General features: G+C 43.2%; 1 protein-coding gene across 2 annotated transcripts in view; it reads left to right on the top strand.

Annotated features, from left to right (window-relative positions):
* The window catches only part of LOC126198617 (cytochrome P450 4C1-like), a 142,176-nt gene that overhangs the window by 45,176 nt on the left and 71,564 nt on the right, over positions 1-25,436 (top strand). Inside the window, exons 2-7 of one of the 2 annotated variants that reach the window (XM_049935071.1) lie at positions 7,924-8,030; positions 8,114-8,204; positions 8,282-8,467; positions 14,215-14,284; positions 15,572-15,604; positions 19,509-19,635. In XM_049935071.1, coding sequence (XP_049791028.1) covers positions 7,950-8,030; positions 8,114-8,204; positions 8,282-8,467; positions 14,215-14,284; positions 15,572-15,604; positions 19,509-19,635 — 588 coding nt within the window. In that variant the 5' untranslated portion in view covers positions 7,924-7,949. The remainder of the gene's footprint in view (positions 1-7,923; positions 8,031-8,113; positions 8,205-8,281; positions 8,468-14,214; positions 14,285-15,571; positions 15,605-19,508; positions 19,636-25,436) is intronic. The other variant, XM_049935072.1, reaches the window with a different exon arrangement.

Here is a 25,436-nt window from a genome sequence, read left to right as displayed (position 1 = left end):
ACCAATGTCACGTTATGGTAAATCGCAGTCTCGATAGGCTACAATCCGACCTTTATCAAAGTCGTAAACGTGATGGTACGCATTTCTCCTCCTTACCCGAGGCATCACATCAACGTTTCACCAGGCAACGCCTGTGAACTGCTGTTTGTGCATGAAAAATCGGTTGGAAACTTTCCTCATGTCAGCACGTTGTATGTGTCGCCACGGGCGCCAACCTTGTGTGAATGCTCTGAAAAGCTAATCATTTGCAAATCACAACATTTTCTTCCTGTAGGCTAAATTTCGCGTCTGTAGCACGTCATCTTCGTGGTGTAGCAATTTTAATGGCCAGTAGTGTAAGACGAGGGGAGCTCAGTAAGTAAGGAACACATTTTGTCTCGGTCACTTTCGAAGAATTTGTTTGGGGGGCATCGTGGAATATTCCCGCTTCAGCCCACATAGTTTCATGAAGATCCAATAGGTGGCGGTGCTATATATAGCCTTCAAAATGGCGTCTGTAATGGAGGTGCGTTCCAAGCAGAGAGCTGTCATTGAGTTTCGTTTGGCAGAAAACCAGACCATCGCAGATGGGAGACCTAGAAGTGAACAAGGCACAGTGAGTCGTTACGCGAGGCGTCGGTCATCATCGCAACAGGGTCGCTCAGACCTGTCCGATCTCCCGTACACAGCTGTGATTCCTACAATGGTTGAGCGTGCGGACACTATCTTGCGAGGTGATCGACGGATCACAGTCATATACCTCGATGATTAGCTGGACGTCGCTTTTGGTACCACTGACATACTTGTCCACCCGTTGGGGTACTCGAAGGTGTATGCCTGTTCGGTTCCTCGCTGCCTAACGGAAGACCATAAAGAGGAACGAAGGATCATCTGTGCTGAACTGCTTACGCTTTAGGAGGCTGGTCATACAATTTTTTGTCGATCATCGTCAGAGGCGATGAAACATGAGTTTATCACTTGTAACTTGAAACAAAAGAGCAATCCACGGAGTGGCGCCACACCACCTCTTTTGCGAAGTAAAAAAACTGGTAAAATCTTGGACGTCTTCTAGAACTCCGAAGCGCTTGCTCTGTTTGGTGTCCTCCTTCTTGACGCAATGATCAATTCTGAAGTGTATAGTGCTATCCTCAGGAAATTGAAGAAAAGACTTCAGTATACTCGTTGCCACAAAAATGCAATCGAACTTCTCTTTCACCATGACAACGCAATGTCTCACGTGAGTTTGCCCATCCGAGAAGAGCTCACAAAACTTATTTGACTTTTCTGCCTCACCCATCCTACCGCTCGGATCGTGCACATTGCGACCTCCATTTGTTTGAACCAATGAAAGATGCATCCTTCATGAAGCAGTACGTAGATGATGGGGATATTATTGATACAGCAAGAGGCTGGCTCCGACGTTGACGAGTAGGGTGCTATCATGCGGGCATACAGGCCCTCACAGTAAGGTAGCGTAATGCCGTCACATCGAACAGAAATTATGTTGCAAAATGGGGTTTTGTAGCCAAAAGAGAGGGGAACAATATGGCATATTGAAACATTGAATACAACCATCCTGCTTCCAGAAAAAGATGTGTTGCATTACTTATTGAACATACCTCTTAGATAGACTGATTCACAAGGAAGGTTTGTGTACATAACTTTTTACCGATACTCCAGGCAAGTCGCCCATTCGCAGACAGTGCTGCCCGTGTGAGGCCAAGCTGGACCGCTAGATTTGTACAATTTTGTAGTCCAGTTTTCTTTGTGAATTTTCTGTCTATAAGGGGCAGAGGAAATGTATACCGTACATCTGCCACAACGTAATCATGGAATCGTCCCACTCAAAAGCGATCACCACATGCATTAAGACACTTATCCCACTGGGAGACGAGATGATCAGTTCATACTTCGCAGGAAGCGGTCGGCCACTGACCGATCCAGAATGGCACCGACTCTGGCACTTCCTCTTCCGACTTAAACCGACGTCCACATATGTCCGTCTACAGATAGCCAAGGATGTGAAAATAACATGATGAAAGCTCCGAGCTGTAAGAAGGATGCTGCAGTGTTTCAAAACCAAATCGCTAAAGCGTAGCCTTCGCATCTGATTGGCAGTATGGGGTGGGCGTTATCATGCAACGGGTGATTCCGTCTGACAGCATTCCTGGGTGTCTTTATGGCGCGTTGCAGTTTCTACAAAATGTCTTCTTAGCGCTGAACGTTAACCGAGGTTCCACACTTGAAGAACTCGACGAGAACGGGCCCCTAGAGTCGTAGGAGAAGGTCATCGTTACTTTACCAGAATTTATGTGAACAGCTTAGAATTTGGAAGATTAAAACTGTGTGCCGGACCGATACTCGAACTCGGGATCTTTGCATTTCGCGGGCAAGTACTCTATCATCTGAGCTACCCAAGCACAACTCACGACCCCCTCCTCACAGCTTTAGGACTGATGACCTCAGATGTTAAGTCCCATAGTTCTCAGAGCCTCACAGCTTTAATTCCGCCAGTGCCTCGTCTTCTACCTTCCAAACTTCACAGAAGCTCTCCTGCTAAACGTGCAAGACTAGCACTCTTGGAAGAAAGGATATTGCGGAAACATGGCTTAGCAACAGCCTGGGTGATGTTTCCAGAGTGAAATTTTCACTCTGCAGCGGAATGTGCGCTGATATGAAACTTCCTGGCAGATTAAAACCGTGTGCCGGAATGAGATTCGAACTCGGGACCTTGGCCTTTCACTGGAAAGTGTTCTGCCTGGAGAGACTTAAAGCTGTGAGGAGGGGTTATGACTTGTGCTAGGGTAGCACAGATAGTAGAGCACATGCCCGCGAAATGCGAAGGTCCCGAGTTTGAATCTCGGTCCGGCACATAGTTTTAATCTGCCAAGAAGTTTCATATCAGCGCACACTCCGCTGCAGAGTGAAAATTTCATTCAGCTTAGAATTTCTTTGGCTGGGGAGATATGGGATGTTTCCAATGTTGGCTTTGCCATTTCCGCTCGGGTGGTCAAAATGCTATCGAGGAATCATCCTGTTGCACAGTGATGCCCGCCCCCACACTGCTAACTGGATGAGGGCTACGCTTCAGTGATTTACTTGGTAAACACTACAACATTATCTTTGCAGCCTAGATCATTCACCATGTGATCTTCACATCTTTGGCGACATGTAGAAAGACGTGCTTAGACTGTTAGCTTCGTTGTTTGCCCTAGGGCTGTTGGTATGTTGTCGGTCGGTATCACTCTGTTACACAGACACGCTCACCAGCCCATACACTGCCAATCAGGCGAAGGCTACCATTCAGCGATTTGGTTGGGAAACACTACATCATCCCCCATACAGTTTGGCTCTTTCACCATACTATTTCGACATCTTTAAAGAGCTGAAGAAATACATGCATGGACGTCAGTTTCACATGAACGAGGAAGTACAAGAGTAGACGCGATTGTGGATCCTTCTCGTTCTGCGAAGTAGCGATTGATCGTCTCGTCTCCCAATGGTCATTACTTGTTAATGGAACTACTCCATGGCCCCATTGTGGCAGATATTCTGTTTTCATTTGACTGCCCTTTACAGGTACCGGGTGTCGTTATCTCTATCGAGATCCAAGGAGGGGTTATTGACTTTACACAGTGACTAAGACACCAAAGCAGTGAACAAAGTGTGTAAATCTCACGTTACTTCCAGGTCGCAACCATCCTAACTGAGCATATACGTCATCAAACATTCATCAGTCGCACACATATCGTACACAAGCTGTCTTGGCGACCTCTAGTCACCTGAAGTTTTGACTGTTCGTGCCATTTGGATACCATTGCAGTAGTAAGGATTCGGCTGGTGTCAAGACTAGATCAAATACTTTTCTTAATTTTTCTGCTACTTGTAGGAAGAGCCAGATGGTCTTCGTCTTGTGGCAGTTGGTTTGTTGTCAAGGTCTTTCGATGCTTTTTAATAGAGTAATTGGACACAGACAGAAGTATAGGGGGAACTGTTTCACGAAGATGTTTGCTGGGTAACTCTCGGCGTGATGCAATTGTGACTTGTGACTTCTTAAAGTTTATTTTAGGGCCCACGTTTTGTGTCCATCATGATACTGACCAGAGGTAGTTATTCTTACATGATACGTTAGCACCGAGCGAGGTGGCGCAGTGGTTAGACACTGGACTCGCATTCGGGAGGACGACGGTTCAATCCCACGTTCGGCCATCCTGATTTAGGTTTTCCGTGATTTCCCTAAATCACTCCAGGCAAATGCCGGGATGGTTCCTCTGAAAGGGCACGGCCGACTGCCTTCCCCATCCTTCCCTAATCCGATGAGACCGATGACCACGCTGTCTGGTCTCCTTCCCCAAAACCAACCAACCAACCATGATACGTTAGCAACAGTGTTCTTAAAAATGCTACTTACACTGAAACATTCCATTTGAAAAATTTTATAAATGACAATGCTGATAAACCTCTGAACGTACTCAGACATTTCCCTCTTTACTTATTCTGATCATCACTAAACTGACACAAAATATTTTTTTAGCGCAACGCAATCTGACTTTCAATAATCCATACAACAGAATGGCCCCGACTAACGATAACCTATACCTATTATTAATCACTTACCTCACAAAATCTACGTTACTACTGCAATACAGCGTGCGCCAATACTGCCAGCTAAATAAAAGATTCTTACTACTGAAGGCACTAACTACTGGTAGGCATAGTTAGCAAATGAAAGATTTTGATAGAGAACAAACAGTGTATTTACCTTAATAATGTTCAAAAGTCATCATATATGTATATCAGTTCATTATATCCAATATTACAAATTTACTCTTTCTGATGGAGACACGTTCATATCGACCGCTCTCAAAATTCTGCCATCTCTCTCTCCCCACATCCACCACTGCTGGCGGCACACCTCCAACTACGCAACACTACGCGCTGTTCACATGCAACTGCCCAACACTACAATAGCAAATATTCCAACAATGCAAACCAGCCACAGACTTCACTCAGCGCAGTCAATGATTTTCATATAGAGCGCTACGTGGCGTTACCAACATAAAAACCTAAACAGCCTACTTACGACACACAATTGGACACCGTTGGAGTCTAGGAGGTCATTACAAGTCTGTAGAAGAGATTAAACACCAATGAAATACAACAAGAAAAACCAGTGAACCAAGGACGGTACCATTTACAGATTCTCAATGCGCATGTTCCCGGGATGATTTCTCTGATCCATAGATGTCTGACTGGTATCTGCTTTGGAGGTAGCCGTTTAGAAACAGTACTGCACTGTTTGAGTAATTCAGCTGTTTAATTTCCATAAGGAACATTTCGAACTCAACAGTGTTAAAACAATTAGCTGAAGTTAAATGGTGTTAAAATGATATCTTCACTCCTGCCCGTAACACACTGGCAGCCGTCAATCACTTTAATCAATGCATTTGTTGTGCTATGGTGTTTTTGGAAGCTGATATTTACTGTGTATGTTATACGTTTTAATGTAGTATGTCATCTTTTCCTGAACAAGGCTTTGCACCTGCATCTACATCATGCTCCATATCTAACGATGGGTGCTTCCACTAACTGTTTTCACCTTTCCTGTTCCACTCGTGAATGGCGCATGGGAAGAATGATCGTCGGTAACACTCTATATTTGCTGTAATTTCTCGAATTTTCTCGTCGTGATCGTTTCGCAAGATATATACCGTGTGTAAAATGCTGATCGACCAATGGTCAGCTGGCGATTTTGCGATATTGTTCTTGGGTACTGGTCGAATTAAATTTTGTTTCCACTTAGGAGGGTTTTTATCACTAACAAGAACGAAATTGTAGATATCTATAAAACTGGAATAGCAACACCAGCAATGTTTTTAATCTACCTGTACTCTCTCCATCATTACCTACTGTCTCAAGATAAACCCTCACGATTGCTTCCCATACTGTGCTTGAAAAACATTATCAGGTTTTGTTTTTTCTATGCCAAAGCAGCAGAGCATTTTTCGCAGTGCTGTAGGATTCGGCTCGCTGCATAAAACTGTATTGGCATGCCTGATTTGGGGATTGTGTGGGCTTCGTCTCACTTTCCTTCGCAATTTCCTGTATACTTCAGGAAGTTCAGGCGTTGGATTTCGCTTGAAACTTTTGCGTGCAGAATCTGGTTTATCCGTGACCCGGTGTAGCTCCGTAGTCAGGCATGGAACAGGAGCTCTCTTTAACTGAAAGATGAGGGGCAGTATTGTCAAAAACTGCAGTAAGACTACAACTGAATTCCCAGTCCTTAACTTCTAATGTCGAGTCACATAACTTGTCATGGGGTATGTAAACTGTCCTTTTGTTGGACAACGTGATGACCTTATTAGAAGAGACTTTCTTTCTTAGCCGGCCGGAGTCGCCGAGCGGTTCTAGAGGCTACAGTCTGGTACCGTGCGATCGCTACGGTCGCAGGTTCGAATCCTGCCTCGGGCATGGATGTGTGTGATGTCCTTAGGTTAGTTAGGTTTAAGTAGTTTTAAGTTCTAGGGGACTGGTGACCACAGCAATTAAGTCCCACAGTGCTCAGAGCCATTTTCTCTCTTACCTTCCGCGAGGAGCAGATTAACTGTATCGCGTCTTAGGCAGGAAGTCCTACAGCACAAGTCTGCCTGGAGAGCATAACTGGATCTTCCCTCTTCATTGCTATTATATCTGTTATAGTATTCCTATGTGATATGTGATGGGTTGTATTCAAAGGTATAAAACGTGTAACGTTAGAGTGAAAATCTCGTTCAATTCTCCGCAGAGCGAGATTTTAGCTGTAGTCCTGTGTTTGTGTCACTTATAACGAAATGCGCTTGTATTGACCAAGCTGGTTGGAATGATGATACCACGCTGGTTGGTTTATACGAGGGACAAATAATTAAAGAGACACTTAATGTAGAAAAGACTTTGTATTTTTACGTAACGAGACTCTTACTATTCCTCAACCTAGTCCGCACCAATATTAATACACTTGTACCAACGATGGACCTAATGCAAAGATGCCTTCCTCTTTTTGTATGAACCACTTTCCCACTAATTCTTTGACCTCCTCGTTATGCTGAAATTTTTTCCACCTAATGCCTCCGTTAGTGGAGCCAAGATTCATCACACGTTGAAATCTTGCTCTGAAAATTATCACCTCCCCTTTCATTTCATAAAGTTCTTTCCAGTGTGTACACACTTTGAGTCCTGTCTCCTTGTGTTGTTGTATTAACTCTTTTGAGACGCACATTGCTCTACGTGTGCTTGTTAATGGTTTTGAACTGTCCCAACATTTACTGCAACCATTTTTGCTGTATGCAATTGTAACATGTCGGCCCTCACGAATAATGTCGCTAATGCGAGTTTCAAGCGAAGGAGCTGACATTTAAGCTGGCCGGCTCCCAGGACTTCGCACGACTGTTACTGAGATTCGACCGTGTTTGAACTGTTCTACTTCTTTATGAAAATTTCCGCGGTTCATACAACTTTCATTATATAGTACAATCATTTTAGAAAAGATTTTAGGTGGTTTCTCACCTTCAGAAAGGGAAAACCGGTCATTGAACGTTGTTCAACTAACGTGGAGACTTCAAGCGGACACGCCATCGTTAAATTTAATATTGAGGTTATAAACCAAACAATTTTTCTATCCACCAGCTGTTCTCAGCCCATCCCAGTGATGATAACCTTAATTCTTGAAAGTACAAACCTCTGCCTATGCATTGTAGCTCATAGATTACTCCGATTAAGAATTTATGATTAGACACACTTATTTCGAGAAACAAGGGACTCAGATTAAGACAAAGTAATTTATTAATGAAGATGAACGTCATTTATTTCAGCTTGTTCACCCTCTTAACAAAAATAACTTAGATGCAGGAACATGGTCTAATTCTGGCAGCAGTGGGTCATTTTATTGCTTGGAACTTCCTGTTTCAGGTTTGCTGGCACTGTTACGGAAGGTAATGAAGAGTCACGGGGCAGTCTTCCGCATGTGGTATGGAAATTTGCCGGAGGTCCACATCATAAAGGCAGAGAATATTGAGGTAGGCTTACCTGCTTTCTGACTTTGCACAAGGCTCTGTTCCGTCAGCGCCTACGTCATCACTCTTTTCCTTCGCTCCCGCAGAAAGTTCTCAGCAGCTGCGACCTCATCACAAAATCTGTGCACTACACATTCCTGAGACCATGGCTGGGAGAAGGTCTCCTAACCAGCGCTGGTAAGCGAAACTCTCTTCAACATGTGAGAGCTCACCTCAGTCATCTGAACCGTTTGTGACCAAATTTTCTTCTCTAGGTAATAAATGGCAGAGGCGGAGGAAAATGTTGACTCCTGCGTTTCACTTCAAAATTCTGGAAAACTTTGTGGGTGTTTTCGCAGAAAAGTCGAAGGTGTTACTAGAAAAACTGAGAAACAACGCGGAGGGACCTGAATTTGACATCTACCCGTCCATAGCGCTTTGTTCACTCGATATTATTTGCGGTAAGAATACTCAATTCTTTGTGAAGCTATTAACTTTTATTAATTAATATATCAGTGTTTGCTAATTAGATTCACACAGATCGTATCATAAAATATTTACGTAGCATAAAAGGATTCCTAATGTGGAACGCTGTAAGTCTGCACAGACAGTGTTGATCATGGTAATAAACGACATAGCGTACTGGTGTCGTCAAGCTCATAAATATGACGGAATGTAGCGCAGGTACCTGAAAGAGTTAACCGTTCTGCTCTGGTACTTGTTATCCAATTCATAACAAATTATGCCTGTGTATCAGCGTCTCTTTTGACTCCATCGCATCTCGCATGATTAGCATTGAAGTGTCGCCCTTTTTCGCAATCGTGAAAGTAACTTTTTTTATTTAATGTGTGAACATAGTATTATGGTTGGAAACGGCGCGAATTATATTGAAATAATTAGAGAAAAGCGTGCTTTGGCTGGCGTTTTTTGAGAACCATTAAATTTATGAATGAAGGTTTCGCAGGCCGTGTTTACGATAACAATATCCTGTATAGAGTTTTGAGATATAACTGTGCTCTATTTACTGCTGGATTTTCGTTCCTGATTACAACATCTACATCTACATCTACATCTACATGGTTACTCTGCAATTCGCACTTAAGTGCCAGGCAGAGGGTTCATCGAACCATTTTCATACTACTTCTCTACCATTCCACTCTCGAACGGCGTGTGGGAAAAGGAACACCTAAATCTTTCCGTTCGATCTCTGATTTCTCTTATTTTATTATTATGATGATCATTTCTCCCTACGTAGGTGGGTGTCAACAAAATATTTTCACATTCGGAAGAGAAAGTTGGTGATTGAAATTTCGTAAACAGATCTCGCCACAAAGAAAACCGCTTTTGTTTCAGTGACTGCTTCACATTCGGAAGAGAAAGTTGGTGATTGAAATTTCGTAAACAGATCTCGCCACAAAGAAAACCGCTTTTGTTTCAGTGACTGCCACCCCAACTCGCGTATCATATCAGTGACACTCTCACGCCTATTGGGCAATAACAAGAAACGGGCTTCCTTTCCTTGCACTTTTTCGATGTCCTCCGTCAATCCTGCCTGGTAAGGATCCAATACCGCGCAGCAACATTCCAGCAGAGGACGGACAAGTGTAAAGTAGGCTGTCTCTTTAATGGGTTTGTCGCATCTTCTAAGTGATCTGCCAACAAAACGCAGTCTTTGTTTCGCCTTCCTCACAATATTATCTATGTGGTCTTTCCAATTTAAGTTGTTCGTAATTGTAATTCCTAGGTATTTAGTCGAATTGACAGCCCTTAGATTTGTGCCATTTATCGTATACCCAAAATTTATCGGATTTCTTTTAGTACCCATGTGGATGACCTCTCGCTTTTCTTTGTTTAGTGCTAATTGTCACTTTTCGCACCATACAGAAATTCTCTCTAGATCATTTGTAATTGGAATTGACCGTCTGATGATTTTACTAGACGGTAAATTGCAGCGTCATCTGCAGTCAGTCTAAGGGGGCTGCTCAGATTATCACCTAGATCATTTATATAAATCAGGAACAGCAGAGGGCCTATGACACCACCTTGCTGACCGCCAGATATCACTTCTGTTCTATCACTACGAACTGTGGCCTCTTTGAGAGGAAATCACGAATCCAGTAGCACAACTGAGACGATACTCCACATGCACGCAATTTGATTAATAGTCGCTTGTGAGGAACGGTATCAAAAGCCTTCTGGAAATCTAGGAATATGGAACAAGAACGATATTTTCTGAGTCCGTGTTGGTTATGTATCAATAAGTCATTTTCTGCAAGGTAATTTATAATGTTCTAGTACAGTATATGCTGCAAAATCCTACTGCAAATTCAGATCAGTGATATGGGTTTGTAATTCAATGGGTTACTCCTCTTTCATTTCTAGAATATTGGTGTGACCTGTGCTACTTTCCAGTCTTTAGGAAGTCCTTTCTTCAAGTGAGCGGTTGTATACGATTGCTAAGAAAGGCGCTATTGTGTCTGCATACTCTGAAAGGAACCTGATTGGTATACTATCTGGACCGGAAGACTTGCCTTTCTTAAATGGTGTGAGTTGTTTCGCAACACCTAAGATATCTACTTTTATGTCACTCATGCTAACAGCTGTTCTGGTTTCGAATTCTGAAATATTTACTTCGTCTTCTTTCGTGAAGGAATTACGGAAAACTGTATTTAGTAGTACATGGCGGATACAAATTGTTGCAGTTCGCCTTTTGACGTCTGGTGGAAAGTATGAAAAAGACGAAAAGTGGACATGGAATCTCTGCTGTTGCCTTTCACAGCTGTTATGTTTCTATGCAAATAATCCAACATAAGGCGCCAGTATCGCGAATTTCATTTATTTGTTTTTGCGGTCTCATGCGCCGTGCGCTCGCTGCCATGTTGTCGGACCTCTGATGTATATTTCACCTGTACAAGGGGTAGTCATCTCAATACTACTCCTACCATCAAACTCGCCGTAAATGTTAACCGTTCTTAGAAACATGAACAGACGCAAAGCATTGTAGCACGGGAGAAAGAATGTTTTAGATATTGTTATAAGATACATACACTCCTGGAAATTGAAATAAGAACACCGTGAATTCATTGTCCCAGGAAGGGGAAACTTTATTGACACATTCCTGGGGTCAGATACATCACATGATCACACTGACAGAACCACAGGCACATAGACACAGGCAACAGAGCATGCACAATGTCGGCACTAGTACAGTGTATATCCACCTTTCGCAGCAATGCAGGCTGCTATTCTCCCATGGAGACGATCGTAGAGATGCTGGATGTAGTCCTGTGGAACGGCTTGCCATGCCATTTCCATCTGGCGCCTCAGTTGGACCAGCGTTCGTGCTGGACGTGCAGACCGCGTGAGACGACGCTTCATCCAGTCCCAAAAATGCTCAATGGGGGACAGATCCGGAGATCTTGCTGGCCAGGGTAGTTGACTTACACCTTCTAGAGCACGTTGGGTGGCACGGGATACATGCGGACGTGCATTGTCCTGTTGGAACAGCAAGTTCCCTTGCCGGTCTAGGAATGGTAGAACGATGGGTTCGATGACGGTTTGGATGTACCGTGCACTATTCAGTGTCCCCTCGACGATCACCAGTGGTGTACGGCCAGTGTAGGAGATCGCTCCCCACACCATGATGCCGGGTGTTGGCCCTGTGTGCCTCGGTCGTATGCAGTCCTGATTGTGGCGCTCACCTGCACGGCGCCAAACACGCATACGACCATCATTGGCACCAAGGCAGAAGCGACTCTCATCGCTGAAGACGACACGTCTCCATTCGTCCCTCCATTCACGCCTGTCGCGACACCACTGGAGGCGGGCTGCACGATGTTGGGGCGTGAGCGGAAGACGGCCTAACGGTGTGCGGGACCGTAGCCCAGCTTCATGGAGACGGTTGCGAATGGTCCTCGCCGATACCCCAGGAGCAACAGTGTCCCTAATTTGCTGGGAAGTGGCGGTGCGGTCCCCTACGGCACTGCGTAGGATCCTACGGTCTTGGCGTGCATCCGTGCGTCGCTGCGGTCCGGTCCCAGGTCGACGGGCACGTGCACCTTCCGCCGACCACTGGCGACAACATCGATGTACTGTGGAGACCTCACGCCCCACGTGTTGAGCAATTCGGCGGTACGTCCACCCGGCCTCCCGCATGCCCACTATACGCCCTCGCTCAAAGTCCGTCAACTGCACATACGGTTCACGTCCACGCTGTCGCGGCATGCTACCAGTGTTAAAGACTGCGATGGAGCTCCGTATGCCACGGCAAACTGGCTGACACTGACGGCGGCGGTGCACAAATGCTGCGCAGCTAGCGCCATTCGACGGCCAACACCGCGGTTCCTGGTGTGTCCGCTGTGCCGTGCGTGTGATCATTGCTTGTACAGCCCTCTCGCAGTGTCCGGAGCAAGTATGGTGGGTCTGACACACCGGTGTCAATGTGTTCTTTTTTCCATTTCCAGGAGTGTATATTGACGATCAAAGGTCTTTGATTTGAGAGCAATATCGTTCGTTGGCATTGATGTATACGCATGGATACCTTCACGTGTATACGTAACATGACGTTACAGTCTTCGGTATGAGAATTTCAATGGACTTTCGTTAGCCTGTGAAATAGTTCTGTGCATGTGTTAAGCGCCAAATATATATACCATATTAGACTACATGCCAAAGGGAGAACCTTGTATTTGTTCGACAATGCATTTTTGCAACTTACATATTTTTTGAGTATGCGAAATGTCATAATACATTTAAGGTACGTAATACTACATATCTCACGTAGTCAGACATCTGTTACGTGTATGTTGATATATGAAATAATAAGAATAATTATTTACGGTTTCGTTGTGTATAGAACTAGATATTGGTATCATGTTTCCCGAACCATGTTGCGTTTTTAAGTTGAATAAATCACACATTTGCATCAGTGGTGCGTCATAATCTCCATAGAGCCGTGGTGATACAGATCATTACAATAGATTATTACGTGTTTCCTTCATGTATCTTATCAGCAATCTAATCCGTAGTTTCGCAACACAGTTCTAGGGGAGGATAAACATCAACACTTGTTTTCTTCTTTCATACCTTTCTACAAACAAGTGACCTTCTTCAACGCGATTTCCTGCACCAGACAGATACTTTTGACTTTTTCGTGAACGAGTCGGTGAGTCTTTAAATTTCATTGATTGGAACAGTCAATAGTCTACGCAGGGGATCTAGATGTAAATGTCATTGCTCCGTCACCATTGATACACAATATAGCAATCAACTGAGTAGTTCTCTTGGTCACCATTGATACACAATACAACAATCAGCTGAGTAGTTCTCTTGGTTATGTATTACGTATCTTGAATATGATCTAATCTCAATAAAAATTGAATCCCCGATCACTGATTTACCAGGGGATTTCGCTTTACCTGATGTAACAACAACAAAATGGTATGGTCTTCTTTTTTAACTTGTCGTGTCTTCTTTGAAAACTGAGTATGTTGAACATGCAGGAGTTGCTCCAATGGGATGTCAAACACAAAAGTCAACAAAATACATAGGTACGCATTTCTGGCGTGTAGATAACGCAATGAAGGTCTTTACATAACAACAGAAAGCCCTGGTGATGCACCCTGTGGCTTCGTACTGTATAATAAAACCACTCCATCTACAGGCCACAATTGGCGCGTCGGGACCATCCGACCGCCGTGTCATCCTCAGGAGGATGCGGATAGGAGGGGCGTGGGGTCAGCACACCGCTCTCCCGGTCGTTATGATGGTATTCTCGACCGAAGCCGCTAGTATTCGGTCGAGTAGCCCCTTAATTGGCATCACGAGGCTGAGTGCACCCCGAAAAATGGCAACAGCGCATGGCGGCCTGGATGGTAACCCATCCAAGTGCCGACCACGCCTGACAGCGCTTAACTTCGGTGATCTCTTGGGAACCGGTGTATCCACTGCGGAATGGGCGTTGCCCTCGTACTGTATAGTGGCATAACAAAAATATTATAGGTTTAACGACAATACACGGAATTAATTATCAAGTTTTCCGTTTATTTTAGTGTCTCGGTTTACCAAGAACAACTCCGCCCTTTGGGCTTGGACCAATCTTTTTATGAATTACTGTTTAATGGAGTCCGATGTAACCGAGTTATATCTGGATCATAATCAAATATCACGTTGTCTCGATTTAAAAAAATTGTACTCTTCTCTTTGGCAGAGACTGCAATGGGCACATGCGTCAACGCCCAAGAGGATGCTGGGTCCGAGTACGTTTCGGCAACCTGCTCGTGAGTATGTCTCCGTAACTGTTACTCCTAATGTTGTTACTCTTATACTATATTCTTAGAGAAAACACACTGCTTATCATCTTCAACCACATCATAGTCGATAGCCCACCATATCTACAAAAACACAACAATGGCGTCGTTTTGACAGTATAAAACCACTTCTACAGTACGTTTATAGAACCGAATGTCTTACGAATTTTCAGTCGTAGGGACAAATAAATGAAAGCAGTGGATATTCTCTATGCATTACTGTTTTTAACATGGCTGTTAGTCAGTAGCCGTACACCAGTTTCAACATGGGATTATACAGCCAACCGGTTGCACATAAATGGTAGGTACATTGACCTAGGTTTCGACACCTACTGGAGTGTCTTCATCAATAGGATTCAGCAACATTTCATTTTGATGAAGACATCTCTAATAGGTGTCGATACCTAGGTCAATGTAACTACGGTTTATGTGTAACCTTTTGGCTACTTAATCCTATGTTGATTCGGTACGTATATTTAATAATACACTGTACTTAGAAATTGTTTTTACGTACGACAGAAAATGTGAACTTCATTCAGCGAAAGTTTGCAGCACAATGCACTGTAAATTGAAGAACATGAAAGAGAATTAGTAGTTGACAAACGGGTCAGACAGAATTGTAATCTATATATTCTAGAAACTATTTAATATGTACTTGGAGCAAGCAGTAAAAGAAAACCAATTACAAATTTGGAAAGAGACTTAAGGATCTGAGTGAAAAAATAGCAACCTTTAAATTTTGTGGTGAACTTGTAGTTCTGTCAGAGACGTCAAAGGACTTCGACGGCCAGTTGAACAGAATAAATAGTGTTATGAAATTAATGACAAAAATAGTAAGCAGATGTTGTAGAATGAAGTTGAATTCAGTCAGGCACTGCAGAGGGAATCAGAGCAATAAATGCAATAAAAGTACAGTAGCAGGAATCAGTAGAAAGGCAGGGTTCCAACGAAAGTAAAAGAACAATGTTCGAAACACACATCTATCGACTTTATTATGAAAGTAGGACATATATATAAGACTAAAGAATGATGGTAGAATTTTACAGTTTCTTTCTTAACACGAATAACAAAATGTGTCGTTTGCATTTCCTGGATGTGAAGTGATATAAAGGTCCTCGCTGTCCTGTTGTGTTATTGCATTGTTAGTCCTTGTCCAATATCGGTTCTTCCCAATTAATTCAAAAATTCTGTTTACCATTTACACTATTAAGGTTTCTAGTTCTTGGAGTGACATTGTCGTATCTTTTTTTTTTTCAGTTCACGTGCGGCTTCAAATTGCCTTCCACTGCGGTAAACACGCCTTGCACGTACTCCAGAAAGGTTTTCAAATGGATTCAGATCCGTGTTACTGGCACACAAGGATAATACATCAGCATCATTACCTTCAAACCATTTTTTCGTTGTAACAGACATGTACAGATGAATTATCTTGTTGAAACATTAGATTTTCATCGCCCAGGTCCTCATGCATTCTAATCAGTTTTGTCTCTAGCATCTTAGTGTACATGTTGGAGTTCATTCTAGTGTGCAGTCAAGCAGTGTGTGATTTACCTTTAGTGCAGAAGGCAGCCAAACTCCAAACTCTTCCACCACCAAAATTTCTCCTCATTCTTACCTGTTGCTCTCTTCTCAGATCATGCCAATAATTTTGAAATCAATCCGGCCCGTCTAAATGAAAATTCTTCCCATCACTAAAGATGCTTTCCTTCCACTCTGAAGTCCATGACGTATGTGTTTCAACAAATTCTATTCAATCCAGTTCATGCTTGAGTGTTAAAGCAGGTCGTTTCTTCAATGCTAGATGTTTGTCATTTCATAAAATATGTCGCACACGTTTGACCGTTACTGGCAACTGTAAATCGGAGACAAGTTGACAAGGATAAATGTTTGTGGCCCTTACTTTGCACAAAAGTAACCGTTTCGATTCCTCAGATAATTTTCTGCTTTTCCCACATTTTCCTTTCTGTCTACATCTTGCACCCTATCTGATGAAATTATCAATCATTTGAACGGTTCCACTTGTTGGAGATTTGACGATTAGAATACCTCATTTCTTTCCTCAAACCTATTTTTTCTTTTTCGTCGCATGAGAACTGTTTCCACGTGACAGTGTCACAATCGTGGTTTATGGGTACAACACGCACTGTCGCTAATGGTGTCTGTTTCCCATCTGCAATAAAGAGGCACGTACGCATACACTGACACCACACAGAGCAGATTGCCTTTATACCAAGTTCCATCCTCTACTACCCGAATCGTTGATGTCTTGTTATATACTGTACTAATAACATCAAATGCGATATCTGGTGACTGAATCTACCGGTATACTAGATCTGATACTACTGCATGTACACTGTGCACAACTACTTCAGCCGGCGAAGTTAATTTTCTTACAAATACCAATGCTTTCATACTGATGTCCATTATTCTAGTTACAAGTTTTATTACTTAGACAACAAAGCAACTGATGATAGCCGAAGTAGACGTAACACAAAATGCATACAGCAAAACAACTGAAAAATAGAAATTTGTTGATTTCGAATCTAAATTTAAGTTATATACTAAGATGGTATCTGTTCTTTCGGACATGTCCAAAAGAACAGATACCATCTTAGTGTATATGTATATATATATATAAGGCTCACCGGCCACTTGACCATCTTCTTCCTCTATGCGAATGCACAAATAGTGCCCGAACTCTTACGGGAATCGGCAACGCGCCGTGAGTAATGAGTATAATAGGCGGGGGCACTAAGAATGTAGTGCGGGACGATAAGGTGAGAATGTGGGTTTCGCGGGAGGCGTGCCAGAGAAAAATCCCTGCAGTCGCGCTATCCTCTGTGTCCTCGGTGGCTCGCCGGCACGGTAGCTCAGCGTGTTTGGTCAGAGGGTTAGCTGCCCTCTGTAATAAAAAAACTGAGTTAATGGATCAATAACGATCTTGAACCGATGTCTTACGACGTCCGCCCCGAGCAGCTGCAACGAACAAAAGCGAACAAAATGAGATTTAAAAAAAGATGGACAGAGTGTCTGCCATGTAAGCAGGAGATACCGGGTTCGAGTCCCGGTCGGGGCACACATTTTCATCTGTTCCTGTTGACGTATGTAAGCAGCTAAGGGTGTTCATTACATTGTAACTAAATTTAAGTCTTAGGAAGTCATTTATGGATAAATAAATTTATGTCACAACTCGACTGAAAGAAGAGACCAGTTGATAGGTAACATCCAGAGGTGTCGAGGAATCGTAACCCTGGTAATGGTGAGAAGCAAATGTGGGGGTGGGGGGGGGGGTGACAGAGAGGGAGTAATAATTTTAGAGTAAGACTAAGGCTTGACCGCAGTAAGCAGTATATACGAGGGTCATTCAATAATTAAAGAGACAAATTAGTCTGGGGAAAAAACTGTTAATAGGGCAACGTTTGCACTTTCATGGCTTTACGTTGGCATCTCTGGGATGAGCCCTGATCAGCTCATGGTTCAAATGGCTCTGAGCACTATGGGACTCAACTGCTGTGGTTATCAGTCCCCTAGAACTTAGAACTACTTAAACCTAACTAACCTAAGGACATCACACACATCCATGCCCGAGGCAGGATTCGAACCTGCGACCGTAGCAGTCCCACGGTTCCGGACTGCGCGCCTAGAACCGCGAGACCACCGCGGCCGGCGATCAGCTCATGTATCAACATTGTTTTGTTTATAACCTCAAAAATGTATTTCAAGATGGCGTGTCCGCTTGAAACGTTCACATTAGTTGAACAACGTTCGGTTATTCGTTTTTTACTAGCTGAAGCGAGAAGCGAGTGAATATATACTGTAGAATGTTTAAAGTTTATGGCGAAGGTTGTATCAATCGTGAAAATTTTTACAAGTGGTTAGAGCAGATCAAAAATGGTCGTGACTGAGTGACTGACGAACCAGTTGCAGTTTCCACTCCATCACTTGAAAGTCGAATCGATGACATTATGCGTGCCTACCGCCGTGTGACTGTGCAAATGATAGTTGATAAGGTACAGTTCATAACATTATCTGTAACAACTTGAAGTAGCGCAAAAAATGAGCAAGATGGGTGCCAAAGGAGTTGACGCAGCTACACAAGGAAAAAAGGTTGAGAGTGTGCACAGAGCTAAAGTAGACGAAGGAAAGTTATGAAAGAGAAGGTGAGCACTTTCTCAACAAAATTAATCTTGGGTTCACTATTGTGAACCAGAGTCAAAAAGACAAAGCATGGAGCGGAAGCATACCAACTCACCTGTCAAGAAAAAATTCAAAACCCAATCATCAACAGGAAAAGTCATGTTGACGGTGTTTTTGGATGCTGAAGGTCCAGTTTTTTGTTATTATCTCGAAGAGCAGGATACAATGAACAGCCAATACTGCTCGAATTTTCTTTTAAAGCCGGCCCGTGTGGCCGAGCGGTTCTAGGCACTCCAGTCTTGAACCGCGCCGCCTCTACGGTCGCAGGTTCGAATCCTGCCTCGGGCATGGATGTGTGTGATGTCCTTAGGTTAGTTAGGTTTAAGTAGTTCTAAGTTCTAGGGGACTGATGACCTCAGATGTTAAGTCCCATAGTGCTCAGAGCCATTTGAACCATTTTTTTTTCTTTTAAACAAGGTGAAGCCAGCCACGAGAGAGAGACGTCTTGGAACTCAGAGGAGTGGAGTGATTCTCCAGTAAGACAACGCACGTCCTCATATCGCTCAACTAACCCGTGACACCGTTGGCACAATGGTCTGGGAAGTACTGCCTCATCAACCTTACAGTCCTGATTTAGTATTGAAGGAGGAATTACGTGGGAAGAGGTTCCAGGACAACGAGGACGTGAAAAAGTTTGAAGGAAATTTGTTCAAACATCAAGATAAAGAGTTCTTTGCAGCCAGAATAAAAAAGCTTATAGGCCGTTGGAACAAGTGCATAAAGGCGCAAGGGGATTATGTTGAAAAATAAAAAAAGTATTGTTTTGTAAAAGTAAACACTTTTTTCTCCAGACCAATTTGTCTCTTTAATTATTGAATGACCCTCGTATATAGAACTCAAAAGGTCTCCACTGGATGGGGTAGAGTATCTGATCTGCATCAAATCAGTCTTCGGATTGAAAATAATAACACGAAAAGAGGTGTCTTCTGCTACATGCAGAAAAAAGATAAGTTTTCTTGCATGTCACATCTGTAACTAAAGTAGTTTCTTCACACAGAGTGACGGAGCTGACGATGAAAAGAATGTTGAAACCCTGGCTATACCCCGACTTCATATTCCGCATGACGCCATCGGGTAGGCAGTACTACAAGTGCCTCGACACGGTGCATCAGTTTTCTAAGCAGGTAGGAGCATGTAAACTTGTATCACGTATCTCAACAGTGCTAAGACACTACTGTAAACGAAAGAGTTTTTTTTCTCTCAAATGTGTGTGTGTGTGTGTGTGTTTGTGTGTGTGTGAGTGTGAGGGGAGGGGCATGTCCGCGTGTGGATATCACTGTCAACTTTATTGGATTTAACAGTTAATTTGAAAAACTCGTAACATCGCACGGTTTCTGTCAACAGCTTGCGACACACAATGGATAGACTTTTTTCTTTTTTTTCGTAGAAAGTTCAACATGGTTTGATCTGTCTTAGCTTACAGTAGTACAGACATGTCATATAAGACGTGGTGCACAGAGAACTATGCATGAGTTCTTAGATTCCCTAAGTGGAATTTTGCTATTACTGTAGTCAAAAAAATTGTAAATGAGGCGCCCTAAAAGAGCAGTCACAGTCCTGAACGTGTCTATTTACACGTCGTGCATCTGTGATTTACAACTACATATGAACTATCAAAATTAAAATATTACACGTGAAGTAGCTATTTGCACGTACGAAATAGATAAATCAAACTAAAACTTATGTATCTGCAAATATTATCGAACTTTTTGCACATTGTGGACAAATTTCTCATAAATTCATGTAGAATATGCATACATCCGTACTGCGTACAGTGTTTTTAATGCAATCAGACTTCTACAGTGATCAGCGGATTTGTCTTTACAGAAAATCTTCATACATCTCAAAACAAAATATATTCTAATTTTGATCTCATATTAATTCAAAGCATGCACATGATAAACATTAGAACTGGTATGCAATGCAGTTCTAGAGCAACCGTTAGTTTCATGTGCTGTATACAAGGTCTGCCAGCCAATGTACACAGAAAACGATTTCACAATTTATAAAGGGGGGGGGGGGGTGGAGGGACGCACAGTAAGAAGTGTCGCCTTGTACACATGGTAGATAAAAATGATAGTCATTCTGCTTAAAACAAAGCAACTTATGAAGAGTATAGAAATTTAAAGCAGCCGTTTCCGTATCTGAGGATAATAACTACACCAGTACGGTAGCGCTCATCTTGGGGGTAACCAACTTAAGTCCTGCGGGCGGGAGATATTTTCACCACCAGTACTTAGCCGGTAAGGAAGGGAGAGCTGGAGACATAAAGTTTCTGATCACTGAAGATCTGGAGCTCATTTCCAAAGCTTACTGCAGTGTCTCATTGAGAGAAGGCATATGACACTTGGTTGTGAGGAGTCTGGCAGATACGATACTTAAGCTATGCCGCCCCCTCGAGAGCAGTGGCTACGTGCAACATTTACACACATACTCCGCAAACAACCGTATGGTGCGTGGTGGAGGGTACCTTGTAGCACTATTAGTCATTTCCTTTCCGGTTCCACTCGGAAATAGACCGAGGGAAAAATGACTGTCCATATGCCACCGTATGAGCCCTAATATCTTCTTGGTCCTTACGCGCAATGAATGTTGACGGCAAAAAAATCGTTCTGCAGTCAGCATCAGATGCCGGTTCTCTAAACTTTCTCAGTGGTGTTCCTCGAAAAGAATGTCACCTTTCCTCCAGGGATTCCCATTTGAGTTCCTGAAGCATCTCCGTAACACTTGCGCGTTGTTCGAACCTACCGGTAACAAATCTAGCAGTCCACCTCTCAATTTTTCTATGTATTCCTTTAATCCGACCTGATAAGGATTCCAAACACACGAGCAGTACTCAAGAATAAAGCACTAGTATTCTATATGCGGTCTCCTTTACAGATTTAAACACTCTTTCCTAAACTTCTCCCAAAAAGCCGAAGTCGATCATTCGCCTTCCGTACCACATTCGCCGCACGCTCATTCCATTTCATATCACTTTGCAGCGTTACGCCAAGATATTTAAACGACATGATTCTGTCAAGGAGGATACTGCTGATGCTGTATCCTACTATTACGGGTTTGGTTTTTCTACTTATTGGCTTTATCTTACATTTTTCTACTTTAAGAGCCAGCTTACATTCATTATACGAACTACAAGTTTTGTCTAACTCATCTTGTGTCCTCGTGCAGTCAGGCAACTTTGACACCTTCCCCTACACCAGAGCATCATCAGCAAACAACCGCAGATTGCTGCCCACCCTCTCCGCCATATCATTTACGTGTATAGAAAATAATAACGGTCTTATCACTTTTCCCTCGCGCACTTCTGACGATACCTTCGGCTCTGAAGAACAGTCGCCACCGAGGACAATAAATGGGGTCTATTACTTAGGCAATCTTCGAACCACTCACATATCTGGCAATCTGTTCCATATGTTCATACCTTCGTTAAGAATCTGCATTGGTCACCGCGTTAAATGCTCTCTGTAAACCTAGAAATATGGTATCTCCCTGTTGCCCTTCATCCGTAGTCCACAGTATATTACGAGGGGCGTTCAGAAAGTAAGCTCCGATCGGTCGCGAAATGGAAACGACTATGAAAATCCGATAAAGCTTTGCACAGATGTGTTGGGTAGTGTCTCTAGTATAACCCCAGTTAGCATCACGTCGCTCTTCTCATTTCTGAGCTCGCAGTGAGTGCGTAAAGATGTCTAGAAAATGGTGTCTGCCGCCAAGTACGAGGGCCTGGTGAGAAATTTCGCCTGAAGCTATGCAGCTAACATTACATAACTGTCGTGCTGTTTCTTCTTCAAGACAATTCTCAGCCGCGTTCTGCAGGGGCAATGAAGATGCTCCTGCATCGTTTTCAAATGGAAATGTGAGATTACCCACAATACAGTCCGCAATTGTCTCCCCCTGAGTTTCATCTCTGGTCACATGAACCGCTGTCTTTGAAGACAACATTTTGACACAGACAACGAGGTGTAGGCCAGCGTGGAGAATTGGCGGAAACCACTGGCGGCTGCCTTCTATGATGAGGCTATTGAAAAGTTGGTACAACGCTATGACAAAAGTCTAAGTCAGAACGGCGACTACATAGAGAAGTAGCTGAAAGGTGTAGCTAATTGTTACAAGTAAAACATTTCTGATGTTCACTGTGGTTTCAATTTGGCAATCAATCGGAGCTTACTTTCTGAACAGGCCTCGTATATGAGAAAAGGGCAAGGTGAGTATGACACTAGCGATGCTTTCTAAAACTGCGCTGATTCGTTGACATAAGCTTCTCGGTATTAATAAAATGTATTTCGACCGGTTTGTATCCTCTTCCTTCTTTCATCGTCATACAACACAAAACGACACAGCGTTACACAACTATTACCGTCACTTATGGTCAACACATGAGTTTAAGACAATTCTCAGACACCGCAGTGAAAGGGGCGATTGGGGATGGAGGAGGAAAACCTTTGGGGTGTAGCGAAATGCACAGTCGATTAGGAAGCTGTAGACGGCCGCTGTGGCCGAGCGGTTCTAGGCGCTTCAGTCCGGAACCGCGATGTTGCTACGGTAGTAGGTTCGAATCCTGCCTCAGACATGGATGTGTGTGATGTAGGAAGCTGTAAGGTTCTTCTCAGAGACCACGTGCCGTACACTTTGGGTTCACGCTCGAGCGTTGCAGGCCAAATCAAGCGCAGTAGTGCTCTGCAGATCACACATCGACCTGTGTATTTATAAAGGCACTTTCCGTATACTGATCGCTATGGAATTTTGTATTGTTTCACGCAATAACAATAGTCATCCTCTGTGCTAGTTTAAGATCTAAATCTTAGACAGTTTCGGAGCTATTCACATTTATCTAGAAATAAATTTTGTAACTGCCTATTAAGAGTGACTTCCCTACACGTTAATATGCTTTTGCAAATACATCAAAAGATAGTTTACAATAAGCACTTTGTCGATAGATGGATAACTAACAAACATTTTGCTTATGTGATGTATCAGTTCTAAAATAATAATTGCTCGACTTTTTTTCATTTGTTGTACAGTCAGACTGAGTGAAGCTGTGATGGATCAATCTTGCACTTTGCTAATTATTGAATCGATGCGCTGTATAAAGGGTCATGCACACTTTTTTCATATTATTTACAGGAGATAACTGATCTTTATATCTGTGTGCATCCTTTGATACAATATGGAGTCATTGTCCCATCAACAGAAGTATTTGTTAGAAGGATATTGAGATAGAGGAGGGGCCATGTTCACATAAACAAGTCCATATTGGACCTTTTGCAATAAAAAAGACGACACTAGATAATCTCAAGAAAATTCTACAGTACATACCAGACGATCAGAAACCCTTTTATAACAGTATCTGCCAAGGATGGTTCAAATGGCTCTAAGCACTATGGGACTTAACTTCTGAGGTCATCAGTCCCCTAGAACTTAGAACTACTTAAACCTAACTAACCTAAGGACATCACACGCATCCATGCCCGAGGCAGGATTCGAACCTGCGACCGTAGCGGTGACGCGGTTCCAGACTGAAGCGCCTAGAACCGCACGGCCACGCCGGCCGGCGACTGTAGTTGTTCCATTTTGTTAGATAACTGAATGGCCGAAGTCCCTCAAACCTCCAACCAAAACGATGGACGTACAGATCTTGAGTATCCAGTCAAAGAGGTTTCTGGCGCATTTTGATATCAAATTGATATGCTAATTAATTAAATTGATCAATTAAACCACCCTCCCCCTTTTTTTCACTTAAGTTACTGTTCTGTTAAGTGCTTTATGACTCGCTGAGGGCCAGCCGGTGTGATCGAGCGGTTCTTGGCGCATCAGTCTGGAACCGCACCACCACTACGGTCGCACATTCAAATCCTGCCTCGGGCATGGATGTGTGTGATGTCCTTAGGTTAGTTAGGTTTAAGTAGTTCTAAGTTCTAGGGGACTGATGACCTCAGATGTTAAGTTCCATAGTGCTCAGAGCCATTTGAACCATTTGAACCAACTCCTGACTTCCTGAAAAACCCCCCAACCCCTCTTCCTCCCACATCCCTCTGAAAAAGGAAAAGGTGACACTTTTTGTCCCCCACCCCTCCCCAGTTCTGAGCCTCTTTTCCCTGACCTGGGAAACTCCACAGCCTTCCCCTTCCCTCAACCACCTTCTTTTTTTTTTGGGGGGGGGGGGTCATCAGACTTCTGATTGGTTTGATGTGGACCACCACGAATTCGTGTCCTGTGCTAAACTCTTCATCTCAGAGTAGTACTTGTAACCTATGTCCTCCATGCTCGCTGGATGTATTCCAATCTCTGTCTTCCTCTACAGTTTGTGCCTTATACAGCTCACTCTAGTACCATGTCTTAACAGATGTCCTATCATCCTGTCCCTTCTCCTTATCACAGGTTTCCTCATATTCCTTTCCTCTCAGTTTCTGCACAGAACCTCCTCATCCCTTACCTTATCAGACCACCTAATTTTAAACATTCGTCTGTAGCACCACATCTCAAATGCTTCGATTCCCTTCTGTTCCGATTTTCCCACAGTCCATGTTTCACTACCATACAATGCTGTACTCCAGACGCACATTCTCAGAAATTTCTTCCTCAAATTAAGGCCGATATTTGTAGACTTCTCTTGTCCAGGAATGTCCTTTTTGCCATTGCTAGTCTGCTTTTGGTGTTCTCTTTACTCCATCCATCACTCGTTATTTTACTGTCTCGGTAGCAGAATTCCTTAACTTCATCTACTTCATCATCATCGATCCTGATATTAAGTTTCTCGCTGTCGTCTTTCTTCGATTTACTCTCAATCCATACTCTGTACTCATTAGACTGTTTATTCCATTCAGCAGATCATGTAATTCTTCTTCACTTTCACTCAGTATAGCAAAGTCATCAGCGAATTGTATCATTGATATCCTTTCACCTTGAATTTTAATTCCACTCC

Source organism: Schistocerca nitens, chromosome 8 (assembly GCF_023898315.1).
Source record: "Schistocerca nitens isolate TAMUIC-IGC-003100 chromosome 8, iqSchNite1.1, whole genome shotgun sequence".
Taxonomy (NCBI): Eukaryota; Metazoa; Arthropoda; class Insecta; order Orthoptera; family Acrididae; genus Schistocerca; species Schistocerca nitens.
The sequence above is the reverse complement of the archived record's forward strand: the minus strand, read 5'-3'. Positions and strand labels throughout refer to the sequence as shown.